Below are 23,806 nucleotides of genomic sequence, written 5' to 3' on the forward strand. Positions count from 1 at the left end.
CCGCTCCAACAGGTGACTCAGGTAGATTTACTCTGGTAAGGATAACCCAACTTGTCTGAAATATTCCTCGAGTGTTAACAGGCTCCACGCGGATGTTTTCAGCGTTCAAATGTTCCCTCGGTTGATGTACAGGTTGTTGTTGTTTTTTTCTCCGGGGTGGAATCACGGACAGTCCTCCATCATGCCCACTCCTCCTCAGCTGTTACTGAACCTGAACGAACTCACCGGCAGTCGCATCCACAGTAGGCTAGTTATCCTTCGAGTTATTTTTATTCTTCTGTGAATGTAATACTTTGTCTAACGACTCGATCAGCTCTGACCACTCTGTCTCTTCATCCAGCCTCTCGTGCAGCTTTGCATATTCTGTGAGATTATATCACCCGGCCTATTTATGTGTTCCATGCGGCTTAGATCCAAACAAAGGGACCACTCTCCTCTCAAGTCAGACATTAACATTTGTGTACGTACGCGCATTTCTCTATTTAACATATCATCTAAGTAACTGTGACCTGTTCGATTGATTTCAGACTCAATGGTGATAATGGCTTTTACTGGTTGAGTATTATAATTAGATCAGTTATGTGATCGTTCTTTAAAAGTACACATATACACTGAAAAAAACCTCCAGGGATCACGTCTGTCCGGGGCACATGTGATCATTATAAGCTGTTAATTATTATAACCGATTTTATTGGCTGTTTTAAAAAATAGAGTCGGCAACAGCTGTTTCAAACGCTTTTCAAATTACTCTGCAAATGAAATGAGACTGTGAATAATTAAAATACACTATACCGTTTTTAAAAATATGCTAGTTTACTGTAAAGGCTGCAGCCTAAGACAGTATTGGGCTGTTTAAATACAGTAACAGTAGTGCAAAGCTTGACGGTGGTTTCAGTGCATTTCTGAAAATAAACGGTGGGCCATCAATGTCTGTGAACATAAAATACATCATTTTTTTCCGATATGTTTTAATTTATGAAAAGACCAAAAGCAATCACTGTAGTCGGACTACTTCATTACTACAGACCCAAGCTAACTAGTTAAGCATTAAGGAACGATTCTTTCCCAAGCTTTTTGATCCATAAACAGTTGATTAATGTAACTGTGATCAAATAAGCGGTTCACTGTACTTTCCGTTTTATAGAGGGAAAAGGCCAACATACAGTTGTTCAATTTAAGAATAATTCAACTGTAATTTATGCCATTTAGAGCACATTCAATAATGAAATTAATACGTTATGCATTAACAACATGGATCTTGAGAAATCAAATCACACTTGAGTCTACTTTCTCTTTTTAAGGATAAGTACTTCAGGGCAGTCATCATGAGCCTCCAGTTTGCAGAGCCACCTGGTGGAAAATAGTGTTACAGGAGAGATGGACTCCTGTGTTACATAATCAAATGAGACTACAGAACAAAACCTGTTTTGTTATTGATCTCTTGTAGGCCATGCCACTTAACAACCATTTGGCAAATAGAAACATTGACCGATGTCATTGATTTAAAGCTTTTAAATTGTCTCCACTCAGTAACATTTTGAAATTTGCTGAAATACTGTGAAAGACATGACACTATGACAGTCCATTTGCTTGTTTGCCTCGATTTGGTAAATATTTAAAATCACAAAACTTCTGTTGTCATCTCTCTTCCTCATTTAGTTGTGAAACTTGCGGTTAGGAGAAGAACTGTGTCACAAAAAATAGCCCATAATAGCCCAAAATAGCCCAAATAATACATTATCAAAATTGAATTAGCTGCCTAGAAATATCAGTGTGAGAGCTCACAACAGAAAGCAGTTTATTATACACATTTACATGTGTTTTATTCATTTTTTTGTTCTTTTTATTCATTAGACACGTGATGCGTCCAACATGTTTGTATATCAAAAGTCCTTTGTGTCATCTCTGGGGACCTAGTCGTGTAGTGCATCCCCTCCAGGTTCAGCACAAGAGTAAGGTCATCCGGGACACCTTGGTGAAGCTCACTCTGGCATACAGCCTGTACTAAACGTACTGTTTATACTGCATGATGGAGCCCCCTGTGGTGCATCGATCCCTCAATGGATCCCGTCCCGAGGGGTGCTCTCACAAACCTAGCAGTTCGTCAATCCATCCCTCTGCTTGTGGTCCATGTATTTGCAGATTCGGAGCTGATCTCAAAGGAGAGAGCAATGTCACCTTAATGAAGGGCATGCCCTTTTTTAGAAGGCACACATAAAGAGGGCTTTTGGGTTTTTTTTCTGATTTGAATTGTGTATACAGCTATACTCTGAGCTGTAAACCAATCTAAACTCGATACATAAGTATATGTTGATAGAATACAGCGTTGACCGATCATTTCACGCGCAACTCTCAGTATTTGCATCGATATAGATCTATAGCGTTCATATAAAGCTCATGAATCTCATCTTCATCAACCTCCAGAAAGTAAAACAAATAAAAGATGACACCATACACAGTGTGATCCCGTGCCTTGTCGTAGACTCGTCCATTTTGTGGCAGCAGGCTTCATTAAGGCACCTCAGCAGCACCGCTCTCCTCCGAGAACCTGTCAGGTTATTCATAGCAGTGACTCAGGTCGGGGTCTCGTAGGACGTCTCTTCTCCTGCATTTTTACCGCAGCCTGGCAGCCCTCGAGGCAACACCACAACCCAGTTCACTCTGAAATGATGTCTCTCCCTGTCCGTCTCCCTGTTGTGGGCATGGTAGATTTGGAGCTATTTTGAACACATCTGTCACATTGCAGAATGTTAGGATGAATATTGTGATTGAACTAATGGCCTCGTCAGATGCAATGATTTTAAAAACACATATCAGATCCATACTGATCTCATCTTTTTGAGAAGATTTGAAGTCCCTGTATTGACCGACCCATCTCTGACAGATCAATGCTGACTGAGGGATTCATAAATGGCACTGTAAACATCTCTTTGAGCCATGACCTGAGGCGATATCCATTGTTGCCATTTCACATCGAAGCACATTCCTTTATGATGTGTGGCTCTCTCGTGTCGTGCGGCTGTTGGGCTCACTTTGAGTCGTTATAGCATCGCGTATTGATTATAGCTGTGAGGATAGTAAGTCCCCTGCAAGCGGCAGGCCATTAACTCCGTATCAGACACATTCACTAAACCCTTTGCCCTCTGTGAGGTTTGTGATGCAACGTCTGCACCTTAAATATGTGCTTTACCAGTAATGTGACTACATAAAATCCTGATTGGCAGTAGAATTTGATCAACAGAGCTTGTCTTTAATTGACGAGCAGACCCAGCACCAATGAAATCATCCTTCCATTAGTGAGATTAACATGCCACCGGAGGAATAATTACTCTCAGATGAAAAACTCCTTACAAAATGGATTATGAAATTTGACAGACTGCAGTTTGTCGCACTTATCAGAACCTCAATTACTTTTGGCAGATAGTCTCAGTGGCAACCTCCTGTAATTAATTGGCTCATTACATGACACTGATTGTACTTAGATATCGTAAACAACGCTTTGCAGTCCAGAGATTCTGGGGTGCCATTAAAACAGGAAACTATGTTACTATTGATTGTTAATAGCACATCACTTTTAATCTAAAAAACAAAAACATTGAGCTGAGTCTGCGGTTGGCCCGGTGCCAATGATCAATGCCATGTAACTTCCAAAAGGGAGGAATTCAAAATCAAAGCTGTCGCTATAGCAACGCCCCTGCCACGATTCCACCAATCAATGGAGTCCGTGGGGTTGCGAGATGCGCCAGGGAAAGGCCAGCGTCCTACATAAAGAGTGCGGGACAGGGAGCCGGGCGGCACACACGGGGGGCAACAACACCTTTCTGCAAGCGCGCGACCAAAGCAGAGCAGCAAGAGGAAGAGTCCGGAGAAGAGTGGCACAGAGTAAGGAAGAGAGGGGCAAAGGACAAAGGAAGAGAGGCAAGGAATAACTGAGAAGATATGGTTCGCTCATGTGGACAAGGGATCCCTGCCTGGGTCTATGTGGGCACCCTGCTCCTCTTAATCCACTCTGTCACAGTTGGAGGAGGTAAGATTTCAACAAGGAATCAGCACTTTCAACTGATTGCTTTCAAAGAGTCATATCACCTTTGAATTGTTTTTTCTGTCTTTTTTTAAATATCCTACATTGTATGAGAAGCTGTGTTGTTCTATTTCAGTCCAGCTTCCCCCATACTGTCAGTGGGTAGTAGGGCACAGCATGAATGCATGGCTCGTGCTCGGCCTCAGGGCAGGGGATGGGTATTTAATCTATTCTACTTATGCTGTCCTCATCTATCTGTCTGCTGGGTGCAGGGAAAGACAGGCAAGTCCATTTGCTGCCTGGCACTGTGCCGGCTCAGTAATACAGTATATAGTACAAGCGAAAGAAGGAAAGCTTTTCTTGCTCCTTAAAGAAGTTCCGAATTTGACTGATTTTGACCAAAGCTATTGAAGGCCACATTACTGTGCTGTCAGATTGGATTCTGTTTTAAATTCCTCGTGAGCACAGACTCATCTAATACTTTAGAGATGAATGAAGGGAATGTGTATAAAATGTTTTCTTTTATGTTTTCAGCTGTTCTCAGCTTGAGTGGAAGATACAATGAAACGTTCTTGTTCGTATCTTTTTTTTCTCTCAGATGTTTTTTTTTTTTTCAGAATTTATAAAAAAACAAAAAAACATACTGTTTCCACAGTTGTGAATAATTTGGCGATTTTTCAATTGGCTTTGGTGTGCCAGAACCATTTGTCAAAACACACCCTCACACCATGCTCAGCTGGCTCAGGGTGCTGGCTGGCTAATTGGAAAAAGGTTACTTTGAAGTGGGGGCGCTTGATTGTGCTGGAGATATGAGGACTGAGACATTCCAGGGAGCCAATGTGCTCCCCCTGTGTCTCATTAAACCCCCAGTAATAGGCCAACAAGGCTGCCGATGGCTGCGGCAGAATGGAAACAGCAGCTTGTCACGCTGAGTCTTTCATGTGTGATTCTCCCGTATGGGACTCTTGTACTTGTACAAGAAGGCCCATAGAAGCAGCCATCTGCAATGGTGCTGCAAACTCAGGATTCTTCTCTGGGCACCTTGTGTGGAGGTTTTCTGATTCAGCCACCTGACTTATTAATTGAGACCAGAACAATAGAATAACGTGCAAGTGTGGGTTTCTTTCCTGACACATATGAGTTGCGGCTTAGTCGATGAGTTAGGGAGGGCTTTTCCGGTTCTTGCTGTGTCAAATCTGATATAAGAGCAAAGCACATCTTCAAATGAAATCTTGGAAAGCAGAGTCAGACGGATGCAAATTACGGTGATGAAAATATGAAAGAATTTCATGTACGAATGTATAAAAGCTATTTCTAAAAAAAATGCTGAAACCGTAGCTGACACATTTAAATTTGGATATATTTTTGTTATCTGTGAAGTGTTAGTTCATCATCTTGCACTTTCTTCTCCACAGCTGTCCTGAAGCAGGAGGTGGCATTGGACAATGGGGTCACTGTGCTGAATCACTCCATGAGTTTGGTGCAGCGTATCGAGACCCTGCTGGCCCTGGGGAACAGCAGTGATGTCACTCTCCGCGTGCAGACCATCAGCACGGACGAGGTGAAGGTGATCCAGGCCCACAGCCTGGTCCTCACGCTGCAGAGTGACGTGTTTGAGGATCTGCTGCTCAATCGCAACGGCAGCGTTGTGGTTTTGAGGGAGACGCCCGACTGCGCAGCCGTCATCGACAAGTTTGTCAGGTGAGGTTGACTCCGGTTTATATCGTTTGTTCAGAGTTAATCAGGTTCAATCAAATGGAACCATTCAAGAAACTGTGGAGCAACTTGTAGATGCTTTTCGTAGTTTCCACAAGTATAAAGTTCTGCACCATTTTGCATCTCCCTTTGGAGAAGTGAGATGCTCCATCTTGTGAAATATTCTAAAATTACACTTGCTGTTTGTGGCTCGCAGTTGAAAATCGAACAGTGTGGGTTTTATTCAGTGACTCAGATGCGAGGTGAGAAAACAGTAGTATGCCTTATTGAGAGATATGTTGTATGTATATTTATTTTAAATGTCTTTAGATGAATATTCCAGCCGTGTTTTTTTTCTTGCAGGTATCTGTACTGCGGTGACATCTCAGTACGGCTAGATCAGGCCATTTCTCTGCATAAGCTGGCCAGCAAGTATCATGTATGGGGTTTGCAACAAGGTCTGACCCAGTTTATGACCCAACATCTGTCTAGTGATTCGCCCACCGGCCATGTGATTGGCTGGTACAACTATGCATTACAAATTGGGGACTTGGTCCTGCGGGACAGCTGCCTGCAGTACCTGTCCTGGAACCTGTCTTCTGTGGTGCAGAGCGGAGAATGGGGCTCCATCAGTGAGGACCTGCTCCTCTCCTTGCTCAAGCGCTCTGACCTTATTCTGCAGAGTGAGCTGGAGCTCTACGAGGCCCTGGAAGCCTGGATTAGCCAGAACCAGCCCGTCAGTTCGACAGTCGAAAGCGCCCTAAGGGCTGTTCGATACGGCATGATTCCCCCTCAGCACCTCTTCCGTCTTCAGAAGCAATCCCCCCTCCTGCAGAAGCATTACGAGTCTATCCGTGATCTACTCTACCTAGCTTTCCAATTTCACTCGGCCTCACCTATACAACTGGCCAAGTACTTTGATGTCAACTGCAGTATTTTCACTCCCCGTAACTACCTGTCCACCTCCTGGGGTTCCCCTTGGGTTATCAATAACCCCACCCGTGATGACCGTAGTTTCAGCTTCCAGACCCAGCTCGGGCCCAGCGGCCATGACTCCATCAAGAGGGTGACCTGGAACGCCCTTTTCTCCCCTCGCTGGCTCCCCCTCAGTGCCAGGTCAACCTATACCGAGCTGGGCGCCATGCAGCCTACACGCACAGATGGAGGTCGACCTCGCATCATTGTAACACCAGCCACCTCTAGTCCAGACTTTGCCGGTGTGAGTTTCCAGAAGACGGTGATTGTGATGGCAAGACAGCAAGGAAAAGTTGTGGTTCGCCACGTCTACAACTTCCACCAAAGCACAGAGGAGGCCGGGGACTTCCTGGTGGATGCCGACCTGCAGCGCCGTGCATCAGAGTACCTGATTGACAGCTCCCTCTATCTGCACATTGTAATAAAACCTCTCTACCACACTCTCATTGTTGCCAGGAAGTAAAAGGCAGGAATTTGGTTTGACCTTATCATCAGCTATACACCCTCCACCCACACAATCACATGCATATTCCAAAGTTAACTCATGTCATGTTTATGCATCCAGTCTGTGACATCTCTATTTAGCAAGGAGCTGTTTGCTACAATGAAAGACTCGCAATGTAATGGCCCCAGCAGTGATTATCACAATGATGATGGTTGGATTTCGAGTATTTCATGCATACTAAGAAAAAAAGAAAAAAAAGAAACTTTATTGTTCTGTATTTGTTCAGGTATTCTGTAGTCCAGCAGTTTGTTCCTTGAATGTATTGTGATGGTTATTGTTGTTTGCATACAATAGGGGTTTATTGTTATGATTTTGATGTAGTTCACTATCCAGCAGTGAAATATAGATTTTTAGTTCATGACACCTATATCCTGTGACATACACCGATGTACTTGTTTGTAGTTTACATACCAAAAATGCGTAAATTGAAGTGCAATCCCATTGTCAGTGTTCCTTTGTATGCTGTCGCTGAATTGCAAGACAGTGAGTCCTTTAGTATTTCGTTTTCTTATTTATCGTTGTACATGCGTTTTATATAGCTTTAAAATAAACTACACAAGTATGTGATTTTCATCCTTATACAAAAAAAATGATTAATAAAAGACAAAAACATTAAAATAATGTGTCTGTGTTGGCTTATATCGGATTTACAAAAATAAACTTTATAGCACCAGCATTACGTTATGATCTTACTGTAGAAAGAAAAGTGCTCCCACTTAGAACTACGCATCCCACGATGCTTAGCACGAGGCCGGAAATACGTCATCACGTCGTTGAAACCTTCAGCTGTCAGACTTTGGCCACCCTAAAAGTGCAGGTTTTGTTAGCAAACTAACTCGAACTGTACAACCCGCGCCGACTTTCGTTAAAGTTGTGCATTCATCTGCTTTTCGATCTTTGAACGCGCGAGCTGGTGATTGAAGCGCAAAGATTGCACGAAGACGAACCGTGTAGTTGTGATCGCTGCTAGTTTTTTGCACAAGCCAGCGATCCTGAGCGGGTGTAAGGCTAGATGCAGGGAGGGAGGGAGTAAAAAAAGGCAAAAGTCTTTGTGCTTCCCTTCCCCCTCATCAAAGCAAAGGGGAAATGTCTCTGTCCAAAGGAGGTAAGTGGCTTTTTTTTTCTCCAAATCTTTTTTTTTTTTAAAACAACCGTGCATATATTTTACATATCGAGGCGCAGTTTGCGTGGAAGTAATTTAGCTAGCGGTGTTTGAGAAATGTAACCTTGCCAGGTGGAAAAGCTGCATGTATGAGAGGAGGAGAAAGAGAAAAAAAGAAGCTAGCCAGCATGTCTTTCGTGCTTTCTATCATTATGCGAAGTCTCTAGACACACTGAAGGTATTCATCAGAGGCTTAATGATAGCGTGCTACATTATATTTGTTATTATTCATATTTTAGCTAAATGCTATAGTCGCGTCCCCGTTTAGGCTCCCGTGTTGTGGTTATGCTAACGCATAATTTTCACGACAATTAAGGACTTTTGCCAAGCTGTAATTATCACGCAACTTTTCCCCTCAGCTCGGAATCACTGGGACTAGTTTCTCTCCTCGGGTGAAGTGAAGCACATTGGGACCACAGGTGTTTTCCAGCCTCCTGACTCGCGACTGATTGTGTTTCCGTCCATTTGGTTTGGCCGATGTGTGTACGCTCTAAAAGATGTTTTTAGCTCTGCATTTTTAATTTGTTTTAATTTAATTTCCCGGTTGTGGAAAGTCCTTTTTAAAAAATTTTTTTTTTAAACAGGCGGTAATGCAAAGGAACCATGGCGCTATCACACCCTTGTGCTTCCGCCAGTCAGCCAGCGAGTCTGTGCGGTGTAGTCACTGGAGCGTTACACGGTTGAATAATATGCACAACTTGGAAAAATCAAGGTCCTTCCTCTGCCACACACACACACACACACACACACACACACACACACACACACACACACACACACACACACACACACCGAGCATGATGATGATGATGTCAATTTACTTTTCAAGTTCACCGCTTGTGCTGTTACACAATCATACTAGCGTTACCATGGTCGGGAGTACACACTGTTTTGAGAGGGCTGGGAGTAGATTGGCTGGGTGCTGCTCAGGCACACATCCTTCGGCCTACCATGGCATGTTTTGACTTGCAGCACCAATACCTAGTGCAGCCTCTCTTTTGTTGACAGTTCACTGGCTGCAAGCAGAGCCTCTATAGCTGCTACACAGGTTCTGTGCCGTCAATTATTGTGTGCACCAAAGCAAGCCTGATGTGTCTTTTTTCTGTGAAAGTTTAACATTTTTCTGGCTTCTTCTTTTCTTTTCTTTTTTACAAGGAGTAGTGCCTTCTGCGGGTCTGAGTGCATTGCAGGGCTGCTCACGGTATTGCTGAGGCATGTTCGGAGATTGGGTTCTCCCGAACGCCACTGATAGGGTTGTGTGGAAGATTATATGTGCATGAGTCATCCTTTTTCTGTACATGGACCCACTCTGAGGGCCGGAGCTTCCTGATGGTGACTCGCCCTGCAGCTATTGACACTTTGATCTCATGCACAATCCAGACATTCTTGTTCGCATGACGTACTGCGCTCTGGATAGTTTCCTCTGGCCATCTTTTTGGTTTCCAGAAATGACTGCATTTCCTTTTTTTTTTAAAAAGAGCACCAACTGGCTGCTACTGTCTGTAACAGCTGCTTACACGGAATCGGCTAAAATATTGATTTGACGAAGACACGATGCTCAATATTTACAAATACTTAAGCTTAATAAATCTCTTCCTATGGGAAGAAAAATGTGTTTTTTATAAAATGCAGAATGTAACTTGTGCTATGTTTAGTTATAAACCACGGTTTCCGTGCACTTATTAATGATATAGCATGAATACGAGCAAGCACAGGGAATGGTATCTCTGTGTGTTTCTGCTGTGCTGCCTGTAATATACCTTGAGTGCAGCAGAAGCCGATGTAATTGCACTATTGTGTGCTGAGTTCGAGGACCAGGCAGGTCTTGCAGCAGAAAGCTGGATAGTGAGCCGCAAGCGGGGCCAAGTTGAAGTGACATCATTTCTCCCAAAGGGTCCTGACAGTTGTTGCATTTTTAAAGCGGATGTGTCCAGTCTGACTGGCTGTGAGTCATATCCCACAAAACACTCCCGGCTACAGGGTCACTGCACACACACACACACACACACACTGCTACCTGAGAGGAGCTAGTATTTCAACTCCCATTAATGTGTCAAAGTGAATATGTCGAGCAATAACTCGGAGTTAATAGAAACTGTAAAACCTGCATGTGTGCGGTATGATTTTTAGTATTTTTTTAGGTGTCTCGAACAGCGTTGCTTGTCAGACGTTCTCGCGCTGCCACGTTCGTGTGCTGCACTCATTTTGGTCGTTGAACAAAAGAGCTGTCTTATTAGTCAGGCCACTGGAAGGCTTTGGGTGCACGTACTTTATCCCACGCAGAGGAAACACAAAATCTATTTTTGACCGAGCATGTGTGAGTAAATCACACTTCAATCTCGCCCGACCACATGAGACTACGCTGGTCTGTCCAGACACTGTGGGCCTATTTTAGGGCGGCAGCACAAAATGTACCTGTCTGACGTTTCCATAGAGTCTAAAATCTTTGTGAAACTTCACTTCCCTTCCAGCTTAATCTAGCAAGGAGGGGTTTACCCAGTCGTACTTCCTCCACACTGGAGTATTGTGACTCACTCGATGGCAAACACAACCTCGCAGCAATAATGAGAGCTGTTGCATTTGTTCCAAAATGAAGGCGCTTGTGCATTAAACCAGTTTCTGTGAACCGGTGTAGAATAATTGCTCAGCCGGGCCCTTGGAACAGGAAATAAGCAGCCAGGTCGAAACAGTTTCTCATCATATCCCAGTGGGTTAAGCTGTGGCTGAGTCCTAGCACGCAGATAAAGGTCAACAAAAGTTTTCTGTTTTTCCCCCCTCGACCTTGCAACAAGAGCGGACATGCTGAACACGAGTGTCAAGAGTTGACTTGGTGTTCCTGTGCTGCCTCTCGTAGGCCCGGTAGCGGTGTTGTTCTGGCAGCGACTCGTGGCCCCTTGTGGGAAGTCCCAGCGGCTGCTGGTAAACTGTGTTTATGAATGGACTGCTGTCACTGATTTAACACAGACTGGTCCCAGAGCTGCACGCTTTACAGCACCGCACTCCAGATATGCACGAAATGCGAGCTAAACTTGAGATTAGGAAATAAGAGACAAAATGGGGAGGGAATGCATTGATAGTTGAGTTGATGGCAGTTATCATAAAAAGAAAAAAGTTCCCTGCACCCCTCCCTTCCATTTGAGTCATCATACCAATGTCGATTAGTCATTTGGTCCACCTTCTCCCTGCTGCAGGGCCTCAGCTCTGAGCACACCTAATCTCCAGATAGATAACCGATCATTTGTTGCCATTTGTATCAAAGGCAACTGGAAATTGATTGTAACCTCGAAACCCCCCCCCCCCCCCCCCCCCCCCTACCAGAATGGATTAAAATCTCCCTTTCATCAGACCGATGTGGATATTTAAAAACAAGCAAAGTCCGTTTAGTTCGCACTCAATGTCCTGATTTAGGACTCGGGGTCTCTGTTGTGGCAAAACCGCTCTAATCTCAGAGTAATGTGGAAATCGGGCTCGTAAGAGTCTGTAGCTGTGACGTCTATTTGCCTTCAGTCTTTCTACAAAACACTTATAATCACACTGGCTTGTGGTTGCTGCTAAATACAGCTTTATTGATCCCGGTATGGCTTAAGATGGAGCTGAGGTGGTAATTGTTTTTCTGATTTCCTGTCTCCAAGGGAAGAAGAAGAACCCTGGGCTGAAGCTGGCCAAAGAAGTCTTTGCACAGCCCCCACCAGCAGCAGCAGCGTAAGGCTCTTTTTATTTTTATTTTTTACAGTGGGGTAGTGACGGCAGCAATACCTTCCTGAGAGGGTCTCAAAATCAGACCCAGGACGCTAAAATGGCTGGAACATAAATCAATCCTTTAGCTTATTGCAGCTATATCGTAAGAAAGACTTTGGTCAATGTTTGTTTCAAATTAATCTTACGTATTGCACGAATAAACATGTGCATGTTCTCTTACAGTGTGAGTATTCCCACTGTTGCTTGTGCTTAATGTTGCTCTCTCTCCCTGCAGGCCCCCTCGAGATCTTGACTCGAAAGCTTGCGTCACGATTGGAGATCAGGTGAAGATGGCTCCGTATTCCTCTGAAACACGCCGCTCTGTTTCCTGAACGCACACATTTAATGCGTCTTCCTCTCTGTCCAGAACTTTGTGGTGAAGGCCGATGACTTGGAGCAGATTGAGGAGCTGGGCAGGGGAGCGTACGGGGTCGTGGACAAGATGAAGCATGTGCCCAGTGGTGTTATCATGGCTGTCAAGGTGGGCTGCTACTCGGGTTACCTGTTCTGCAAATGCAACGTGCTTTTTTTTTTTTTTAAATAGCACCGTGAGTCATAGATGCATTAAACATGTGAGCTCAACTCTTGGACATTTGGATGAGATCTATCGGATCAATGACGTGTTGTATTGAGGTGGGGGGGGGGGGGGGTTTAGGACACTGGACTCCATTTGATTTAAGCTACATCTGCCCCGCTGCTGACACCGCCGGCCCAATCTGTGATGTTTGTGTCCCCAGAGGATTCGTGCCACCGTGAACACTCTGGAGCAGAAGAGGCTTCTGATGGACTTGGACATTTCCATGAGGACCGTGGACTGCTTCTTCACTGTGACCTTCTACGGCGCCCTCTTCAGAGAGGTGAGCAAACTATGACTAGTGTGTGTGTGTGTGTGTGTGTGTGTGTGTGTGTGTGTGTGTGTGTGTGTGTGTGTGTGTGTGTGTGTGTGTGTGTGTGTGTGTGTGTGTGTGTGTGTGTGTGTGTGTGTGTGTGTGTGTGTGTGTGTGTGTGTGTGTGTGTGAGAGAGAGTGTGTGAGTGATCATCTTGTTGTTTTTTTCAGGGGGATGTTTGGATCTGTATGGAGCTGATGGACACTTCTCTGGATAAGTTCTATAAGAAGGTTACTGAGAAAGGCAAAAACATCCCAGAAGACATCTTGGGCAAGATCGCAGTAGCAGTACGTCCCGTCTCATATTTTACATTATTATTATTATTATTATACATGTACATTTAAAGGAACAGGCCAACACACAAGTACAAATGTTCACTTAGTGTCCGAGAGCAAGTCGATAGTTTACGTTTGTGTATGGATTAAACAAAGGAAGATTCTGCAGTTCTATTCTCTCTCCACAGATTGTCAAGGCATTAGAGCATCTGCACAGTAACCTGTCAGTGATACACAGAGGTAATCAGATCATCATCATCATCATCATCATGTTCACAGTTCAGTTTCCTGTTCCTCATGTTTGTCTTGCCGTGTTCTCTCTCTCATCATTTTGCCAACGATGTGTCTCTCCAGATGTGAAGCCCTCCAATGTTCTGATCAACACTCAGGGCCAAGTGAAAATGTGCGACTTTGGCATCAGTGGCCACCTGGTGGACTCTGTGGCTAAAACAATGGATGCAGGCTGCAAGCCCTACATGGCGGTAAGTGGGGACTGGGATAAGAGACTCCTGGTGCCGGCTAGTTGAGATTTAGGATCCTCTAGAAAGTGATGAGGGAATCCCCATGAAATAAATAAAAAATCCACAGTCTAGCAGGATATTAAAGATGTACTGCACACTTGAGCTGTAAACTAAATGCCTTCATTTTGATAAAATACATCAATCTCATGATGCCAAACATCTTGCCTGTATGAAGGAATGTAGGTTCACAAAACCAGCACGTTATTTTAAATCCTCTCGAAAAACACATTTTAGCCGACAGATTTGTTCTTCAAATGTTCTTCCCTAATTAGACCTATTATCTTTGACACGTTTTTTTAATTCTTCAGGGAGTTTATTTCATATGAAAATAGCTTTTATCAGTTTGTATTTATCATCATTACTACTTTTGTCGATTCATGTGTAGCAAATGCATTTTAAGAAGTTTATAAGGCTTTCCTACAAATGACAGTGTAATTCTAGTTTATGATAATTGTTGAAATGATAGTGTTGGTACTTTATATGTTGCTATAATTTCTATTCCAGCCTGAGCGGATCAACCCTGACCTCAACCAGAAAGGCTACAGTGTTAAGTCAGACATATGGAGTCTTGGTATCACAATGGTGAGTATGGCTGAATATCAAAATGTGTCCATTAATGCCATTTGTGATACATTTCAGGCAAATTAATTTTCTGTCTATCACTGTTCTTTTAATTTGTTTAAGTGTGGATAGAATCATAATAACAAGCATGTATTAACTCACTTTTGTCCAAATATCCTACGTGAATTTTTTTTGTTGTTTAGGAAATATCATTTGAAGCATGCGGTTTAGTTTTTACTTCACACTTAATATGACCTCTCAGTTCAATGCAGTTAACACACGGGACTCCAACTACACTCCTTCCAGTCGCAACCGCTCCACTACCCCAAAATACAATAGTGCACACAGCTCACGACATCATAACAACAATATGTTAAGAGCCACATGGACCCAAAATGTTGGTTCAAATAAATTGTGAGTGAGGTTTTCCAACAGTAGTGCGCAGGATTTTCCTCATTCATTCATTCATTCATTCATTCATTCATTCATGCATGCATGCCTACACCCAATATTTCTGCTTCTGGTAAAACCCCTGTTTAATCTCATCACTCTGTATTTGTGTACATGTATGGAAACATATCTGGAAACAGTTTTCTATCATTTCACTTCAACTGTTATGTTCCTTATGTATTTCATTCACACAGGATTGTATTTCATATGAATATATTATTTACTCTCAGTTCAAGCTGTGGTAAAACGTTTGGGTGTTTTTTAAATAACAATACAACTCCATGTTAGTCCACACTCCCAACAAAAAAAAACTTTTGTCACCGCGATAAATAAAAGATGATAATTTATACATTTCCTAAAAGAGGTTCCGTTGCATGCAACTCATATTTCCACACGACACTAATGCTGAGTCATGCTCACCGTTGACTGTGATCATTACACGTCCATGCTGTGGTCAGTTAGCGTTGAACCTTTTTATTGATTTCTGATTGTCCAAATGGTTTGTGTTGCAGGTGAAAGTGAGTCTTTTATCAGCATGTTGAATCGGTTCTCTGTCTCCTAGATCGAGCTGGCCATTTTGAAGTTCCCCTACGACTCGTGGGGAACCCCGTTCCAGCAGCTCAAACAGGTGGTGGACGAGCCGTCTCCACAGCTGCCCGCCGACCGTTTCTCCCCAGAGTTTGTAGACTTCATCTCCCAGTGGTGAGTCTCTCTCACACACACCTCAACGCAATGCTCCTCGTTCACCTTGCTATTAAAAAAAAATATATATACAATTTAAAAAGTGTCACTGAGGTCCAGCAGGGGTCAGTGTTTGCTCTGTGTTTACAGAACGAGGTGGCGTCAGTACAGTACTGGAGCTGATGTCTATTTTTAGATGTGTTTTGTTTGGAGTTATCATACAAGTTTGGGATTTCCTGCTTTTCTCACTTTTGCATTTTGGTCTCTTTTTGTTCTTACAGCTTAAGAAAGAAGCCAAATGAGAGACCTGGTTATGCAGAATTAATGGTTAGTAGTTTTACAATACTTTTCCTCTTCCCCCAAAACAACAACACAAATATTATTACGCGTTGTGCTACTTTTGTCTACTTTGCCACACAGATCCGCTCTGGTTCTTGCTTTTGTCCACTAGAGACCAGACTCACCCAGTTAACCCATTGACACTATGACTTGTGTATTTACAACAACATCGTTAGATCATTTATTTGTTTAAGGACATAGTCTGTGTTGTTTCCTTGTTTTCATGCAGCAACATCCGTTCCTCACCATGCATGACTCCAAAGACACAGATGTGGCCAGTTTTGTGAAGGTAATTCTGGATGACTGATGGGGCCCCCTGCGGGCCCCTCCGGCCCATCAGGTTAGGCGGGACCTCTCGGCAAACAAACCAATGGCCTACCTTTATTTTTTTTTTATTTTTTAACTCACTGGAATGACAGACTCTCAATCACCCACACACACACACACACAATAGGGGGGGGGGGGGGTTGACCCCAAAGACTGACAGCAGCATTGGAGTGGGAGAGTGGCGGTAATATGAACTCGTACAGTCAAAAACCAACTGGAGAGGTTTAATTGGCTCCTCCAAGCTTCCTGTGTGCGCGATTATTCAACATGACAAATATGAACTGAACCAGATTTGTTGTTTTTCGTCTTGTTCTTCTTCTTTTTTTCGCCCCGCAGCCCCTTTTTATCTCCCCCCCTCCCCCCTTCTCTCTCTCTCTCTCTCTCTTCACTACGGACAGAGCCAGCCATCATTTCTATGTGACACATATTGTATGAATACTTTGAATATCATCCGCAAAACCAACAGTTAATGTGTACCTTGTTGTGTCTTGAAATCTATATTTGCATATGTGTTTGTATGTTTTCTCATTATACAGAGTTTTTGATACTGTATATCGTCGACATGTGTGAATTTTACCGGACTGGGGCCTTATTTGTCAGATCACATCAGGGGGGGGGGGGGGGGACGGTTCCACCTGGTTCTGCTCTGAGGTGGCCGGTCAGTGCCGGGACCAGGAGGCTCCAGAGCGAAGAGAAATAACTTAAGAAATGTCAAAGGTCACATTCTGTACGTGATGAGAAGTCATAACGCAGGAATGTAAAGCGTCCCATATCACCTGATCCGATTGTGGTCCCAGCTGAGGGCCTTCATGCAGCGGCCCCTCAGTACTCCTCGTCGTCGTCTTCTTTCTCGGGTATTAACGCGTCGGCCTCAGTGCTGCCATTGTTACTACCTGGAAGTATTCAGAGGTTGCCTAATCAAGCTCACAGCTTTATCTCTTCCTGTGTGCCATTTTAGTCGTTCTCATGAATTACTGCATTAATTGTGTTATTTTTTTTTCCTCTTCTTTTTTTGGACTCGTTCTGTCCTGCATCTTGATTTTAGCAGCATTTATACTCATCCCTTTGCCTGCAGTTCTCAATTCTGGAGTCAGCATAGTCTTTTCATATGAGGCGCTTGTGTTTTTTTTTTTTTCCTTATTATGCATTACACAGACAGTATGTTAGGGAAATAATTTATATGTTGAAGATGTAAATACTATCTCCTTTTTTTTTTTTTTTTTTTTCTATGTAACATGGCACTGTCATAACTTGGCAGGGCACATGGGTGGTAGAGTGGTTGGTAGTTTAATGCAGCGTGACACACACACACACTCACACTCATACTCACAGGGCCAGCTGACTACCGTACACCTATTTTGGAATGATGTGCTGTCAAGCTCCACCGCTCAGGTTTCTGTGCTCTCCTTCACGCGGAGACGGCCCCATTTTTTTGGGGTTTTTCCTCCAGCTCGCACCGGACCGAGGGCCTTTTCTCAGTCCGTGGTGGGCAGCCATTATCTCCTCTTGTCCGAGCATACTATGCAGAGCCCCTTCGCCTCGGACACCCGGCAAGAAGCACCTTGCCATGTGGCCGTTTCGCCACGCCAAGTGTTCAGAGACTCTGATGGTGATGACGGCGATGACAGTGATGATGACTGCCGTGCCTCCGTTCGTGGCTAGCATTCATCGCCCCTCTGGTTTACACTGTAGTGCAACCTTTATCGAAAGTCAGTGAGTTAGGAGTATTTTTGATTGTGAATAATAAGGGAAAGCTAGCAACACCACAAAGAAGCTGCTATTTCTATTTTATTTCTTTTGTCAGCCTTCTTTGGATGGCCATTCCCTTTGGTGTGTGTAAAAGTGAGTTTTTACGCCGATCACAATGAGAATGGAACACTTGCTCTACCTCTTACTCCTTCACTCTACTTGCCACCTTTTCATTGGGTGGGACCGACAAACTTGAACTATGGAAAGACAAAAAAAAAATAAAGGCTTTATTGTTCAGTATGTCCGTTTTTAAAGCTTTCCTTTCATGACTGATGCCAGTTTAGCAATCAAAGAAGTAGAAGTTCATGTATCTGATGCAAAGATTACAACACTGTCCACGTTTTAAAGGGTAAGGCAATATTCAAATGTTTTGTTATTGCCATGAAAAGACCAAAACAATGAAATATGTTGTATGAAAAATATCTACTGTTCACCTCGAAAAATGTTTGCCACAGTGATAACTATCCAGAATTGTAAAAGCCTTGAAACTCATGAAGCTGCTTCTTTAACTGGGCGTCTTGGATTGTATCTCACTGGTAGCAACACGACCCCAACTTAATCTGCAGCTGAAAATAGTCTAAGTACACAGTGGACTCCTGTTTGAGGTAATGATGTTGCTGTTTGAGGTGTACTTTTCTTTTTTTTTCTTTTTTCAGACCCATAACGGGTTCAGATTCTGGTTGGGCAAAGCTTTATACAGGTATAGCCTGTGTTAGGTTGTGTTATCTGGAAACAAGAGTACCACAGAACGTATTTTAAGTCATTTTGATCTTGTAATTTGGTTGCTTCAAGCTAAAATAAAGCTCATATCTAAAATGTTTTCTCTTACATGTGATGGGGAGGTTTTGCAGCGGAAAGCCTGCCTCGTCTGTTTTTTAATCGGTCTCTTTTGTCCGTGGATCTTGCTGTGTATGGTCGACCCACTTAGTTCCTACTTCCATGTCACTAACGGTTCCACTTTAGCCTCGCGTTCCTTTAATCAAGGCGAGAGCTGCTGCAGGTGTCTGATCCAGCTGATAGAAGGAAGCCAAGTCTTTGGGTTTCTATCTGCAGCACGCTCTAATTCTCTCACTTTGTCTCCCTCGTCTCACATGCGATACTGTAAAGAAGATATCGTGTAATGGACGTGTGATTGAAATGGTACACCTGGCCTCAGCACATGAGCACGGTAACTTAAGCAATCTTGCTGAGCGGATACATTTCTTTACCCTTAGTTATAAGCCTGAACTTGATTTTCAAATCCAATTATTACAATCCGCTCTTTATATCACAGTCTGCTTGTTTCAGCAATATTACAGTTTCCATTTGTGTAAACGTCCTTATGTAAGTACACAGAAGTGAACACGCACTTCTTGTCAAGCTGTGGATCGTCCGGATGTGTGATGAATAGAAAGAAGAATCTCATTTTGATGGCTCTTTCTGAGTGCTTTTTATGCTGTGAATGTTTACAACGGAGGTTCACAAAAGCGTACTCTGAGCGGACTACTCTGCTCTTGAGTGTGTCTGTCAAAGACGGATGACTTCATGCCAGGATGAGAACTATTCAATGCCATGTAGACTGCAGGCAGTGGGCCCAGTGTTGTGAAGAAGAGCCTTTTTAGGAAAGAAGGCCTTTGATAATGATGATTGCATAATGCCGCTCAAAAGATCGGCGTGTGAGTGAAAAAATAGGCGACATCCAGTTGAATTACTGTCCCGGCTCAATTCAATGTGGACTGTGATGCAGAAGTGAATCACAACCTCTCTGCAAATGGGCATTTTAGACGCAGCAGGGTAGCTGTGAAAGTGAATGGTTGGGTAATTATGGCTTGTTTTGTACAAATTAACAAATGGATGTTCAAAATGCAACTAAATACATTTACTGTAATGTACTTAAATACACATTAGAGGTACTTGAAGGTACTTAACTTCACTGTTTCCATTTTTTGCTGCTTTATACTTCCACAATTTAGAAGGAAATGTACTTTTCAATGCACTACAGTTATCTGACGGCTTACTTTACACATTAAGAGTCTACATACAAATGTTTGATGGGCCTACAATATATGATTAAACTACCCAACAGTATAGAAAATAGATATATGACAAAATAACATTAACGGGCATTATGATTACTTCATTATTTGATACTTAAATACTGCTTAAGAATGCGAAATTCAGGGAAATTTAGCTATATAGTCTTTGATCATTAAAATAGTTCTAAAAAGTGTGAGGCTTATTATCAAGATCCTTTGTTCAAGTCCAGTGTAATAATGTGTATGTTGCAGAATGTGAGCTACAGGACAATGATAACTAGCTTTCTCATCCCCTTACTCTGCTATTCCTGGAAAAAAAAAGGCATTTTAGATGTTACTTGTGTATACATTTTTTGAGTAAAAGGTTTTATGGATAGATGCTAAAGTTACTGCATGTGTTTCATCTTTTAAACAGTAAAACAAGTTAAATCCCAGCAGGACAGTGGTCTGTTTCTAGCCCTAAACAGGTGCATAAGAGACAGAGAGATGATACTGTGGTTAGTTATCACACTTTGACTTAACTGGTCATATGATTTATGTAGCTCGTGTCGCAAGTCAGGGCTCGGTTTCTTGCTCTGCTCAGCCTTTACTGTTTTCTTTTGTTTGTTTTTCTCACGCAGGTCTCATCTAACAAACAAGTACAAGTGATTCAAATGGTTCCTATTTTCTGCGCTGTGTAGTTTGGGAACTGTTTTGCTGTCGCCCCAAGGGACCCACAGATAGTCAGAGGACAGCCAGACAAGAAGTAAGTATGTGCGCTCCATTTTGGAATTATTTCCTTAATCTAATGCCAGATCTCACGATCTCCTGACCTGCTTACGTCCTGATGGAAATCCAACGGCGGCGTTTGCACACCACCTAACAACTCATTAGAGTGCCTTACAATCGTACCCGCTGATGACTGCAATGTGCCAATTATAATAATCATGCATTGTGATTTGTAAATGGACAAGTTGTGGGGGAACTTGGGACTCGTCCCTCATCAACCCTCCATGAATCTGTGTTCCCGGCCCCTCTTCTTTCTCTCGCTCTGTTCCTTGCCAAGGAAAACGTGCCCTTAGATGGCAGACAAGCAGCAGATGACGTTGTATAAGTTCTCTCTTCTACAGGGCAGGACACAGGGTGGCCTGTGGTGGAAAGTTAGAATGGGGTCCCTTTTCTGAGGAGGGTAAAAGAGCCTTTATGGAACCAGATCTTCTTAGGCCCTGGGCTGACACTGCACAACCTTATGTAACATGCTCCATTATAGAGGGGCTCCTATTGCACCGTGATTCTGGGTGTGGTGGAGGGAGGGGTGGGGGGGGGGGGGGGGGGGGGGGGATAGTGAGTGTTGACGCGGATTCGGTCAGACATGACCGGTTGAGCAGCCTTGAGTAGACTCATTACGGTCGAAATTAGAGGGTGTCTGATCTCTACACATACATGCGCATACTGTATGAAGTACACAAGAGAAAATGATACGTCACAACCCTTTTCAGCCATTTTCATAGATTTAAAATCTATTGTTGCTCTATCAGCCGTCCTTTCATTTCTGCAAATGGGGTAAGGATGATATACAGTATGTCATGCCAGAAGATAAGCTCTTTTTAACAAAGATATATATATATATATACTACACCTCAGGATGTGTTTGCCTAACTTGGCGCAACAATGAGTTTTGTTTCCAATAGTAGAAAGAAACAATGCAATTTTGAGGTACTTGTGCTGTATTTGAGTATTTTAGATTTGATGATACTTTATGCCTCTGCTCCACTACAATATTGTACTAATGTTTTCACATTAGTATATAGTTACTTATATTGTATTGCAAGTATTATTCAACAAATAAATAATGATACATTATTATAGATTATACAAGCCACCCGTCAGGATATCAAATTAAAATTAAAATGAGCTCCACCTTTACCAGCTGCAACATTGGTGATGCTTCCACATCACTCATTGTAATCCAATAAATGTATGTGTGCCATTCTGCATAATGAGTACTTTTTTTTACTTTTTTGTTAACAGTAAATATGTTGATGGTAATACTTTGAATGCAGGACTTTTACTTGTTATAATGACAAATCTACACTGCGGCTACTTTGACTAAAGCAAGACTTCTTCCACCACTGGTTAGTTTAGAAGTTAGGATAGCGCCACCATTTCTCCATTTGGTAGTTTTTTGATGACTGCAATATTGGATGAGATTCTCCATATTCTATGAATACTGTGGCTGAAATAAGATGAATGAGTTAAAGGATGACACGGACATTTATCAGTCCCCTGAGTAACTTATATTATTACTTGAAGGGTAGAAAAAGTGTTGAACATCAATATAGGTAGTTTCAGTATAGTTTTAACACAATGTTAGTGCTATAATACTGACACTAGCGTTGCTCAAAGTGTAATTCTGCTATGTTGAATGTAAACTTCCTTCCTTCTATCAAAAGCCTTCAGGGCAGTGCTGTGCTCTCTGGATTCAAAGGACTGGGTGACAAAGCAGACGCTAGTCCATGAAAAAAAAAATCAGTTGCAGAAAAGAAAACGTCTCAGAGGAACTTCAGGATGAGGCAATTACATAATTACATTTTGGTGGCAGCTTTGGGAATAAAAAGTGGCCCGGCAATATTTTTTTTTTTTCAAGACTCTCAGACTTCTTAACCCAGTTGGCAACAAGGATTACAGTTAGGATACAGCTCTTAAATGGCATCGGATACGAGGTCACGGCGCTGCGTATCTAATATGAGGCCAAAGCTGGATTAAGCATTTAACGGAAGCAGCAAAGGGCGTCTTGAATCACGAGGAGCATCTGCCTGAGAGAGATTCCTTAACCTTGGTAGGTTGAGAGGACCGTGTGCTTCAAATTGATATCCCCAAACTCTAACTGCCTTCTGTAAACAGAGTTCCAAGTAGTCTGAGCTCACTGGAAATACAGCACTCTAGTATTACACCCTTACAATCGCCAACAGAAGCTTAACTTTTTGTGCTGAAATAATTCCCCAAGTAGACGGTAGTTATTCCCTCTGGTGTTGAAGGCGATACCTGAACAGATTTGATAGTTGAGCCTGGATTAAAACCATGTCGTAATTATAAAACCCGTTGCACCGGTGGCAAAGCATCCATCACAAAGCCAAAGAAAAGCCCAGATCTCTATGCCACCCTGTGTTTCATCTGTGCATTGGTCACCATATTAAGCAAATATGTGCAATAAGCTCTCCTCATAAAAAGCAGATGACAGCATTTTTAATCAAACTGGCAAATATGAGATGTGTTCTGTGTACTCTTTCCCGACTCACATGCAACTCTGTTGAATGGGCAGACTATCTACGATAGTTTATTGTGCCAGTTTATGGCTTCAGTTAACTAACCGACTCCAACAATCCAAAAACAGGTGTGTACTACTGCTTAACTGTTAAAACCCTCCTGACTTTTCGTCAAGTGATCAAGTGATGGCTCCTCATTGGAAATAAACATACTTAAGCCTCTGCAGTATTCAACATTCATAGAGACCATGAATGGATGTCAGTAATAGCCAGTAACATTACTGCTACGATGGATTATAGTTTCAGTGTTGAGAGATACTGCAGGCTGAAGGAGGATGTGCGTTGTTTACTGCATGATTCGGAAAAGTTAGACTATTTTAAAACCCGGGAAAGCCAAAGAAGGTGAAATGTAATATCATTGCCAGAGAAGAAGTGCAGTGGGCCGATGTCAACAAGTGGAACAGCTGAGGCAAGACACTCTCTCCTTTCAAACCACAGCTGAAGGCAGAGCCCTCACCATCCAAATCTCTTCATGTATCGTCACTGATAATTTACTGAAGACAAGTCATTTAGTTGTTTTTTTTTGTTAAAACTGGAACTTGATTCACACGTATTTTATGCCCCATTGTTTAATTTTCAGCCAGATATAAAAAAGGAGA

At 42.8% G+C, this 23,806-nt stretch overlaps 2 protein-coding genes across 2 annotated transcripts; both read left to right on the forward strand.

The window, feature by feature from the left end:
* Window positions 1-3,939: 3,939 nt before the first annotated feature.
* btbd17b (BTB (POZ) domain containing 17b) lies at window positions 3,940-7,154 on the forward strand (the record flags this gene model as incomplete). Its single annotated transcript, XM_079177029.1, has 3 exons — window positions 3,940-4,027; window positions 5,437-5,722; window positions 6,080-7,154. The coding sequence occupies 3 exons, from the start codon at window positions 3,940-3,942 to the stop codon at window positions 7,152-7,154; spliced, it is 1,449 nt and encodes a 482-aa protein (XP_079033155.1).
* An 832-nt stretch (window positions 7,155-7,986) lies between these two features.
* On the forward strand, window positions 7,987-17,457 carry LOC306708895 (dual specificity mitogen-activated protein kinase kinase 6-like). Its single transcript, XM_079176855.1, is given in 13 exon segments — window positions 7,987-8,226; window positions 8,229-8,301; window positions 11,991-12,060; window positions 12,332-12,380; window positions 12,464-12,577; window positions 12,834-12,953; window positions 13,155-13,271; window positions 13,448-13,499; window positions 13,614-13,741; window positions 14,285-14,362; window positions 15,354-15,493; window positions 15,754-15,799; window positions 16,041-17,457. Coding segments are annotated over 13 exon segments (1,083 nt in total). The 5' UTR covers window positions 7,987-8,208; the 3' UTR covers window positions 16,119-17,457.
* Window positions 17,458-23,806: the final 6,349 nt, after the last annotated feature.

Source organism: Pholis gunnellus (genome assembly GCF_910591455.1).
Source record: "Pholis gunnellus genome assembly, chromosome: 17".
Lineage (NCBI taxonomy): Eukaryota > Metazoa > Chordata > Actinopteri > Perciformes > Pholidae > Pholis > Pholis gunnellus.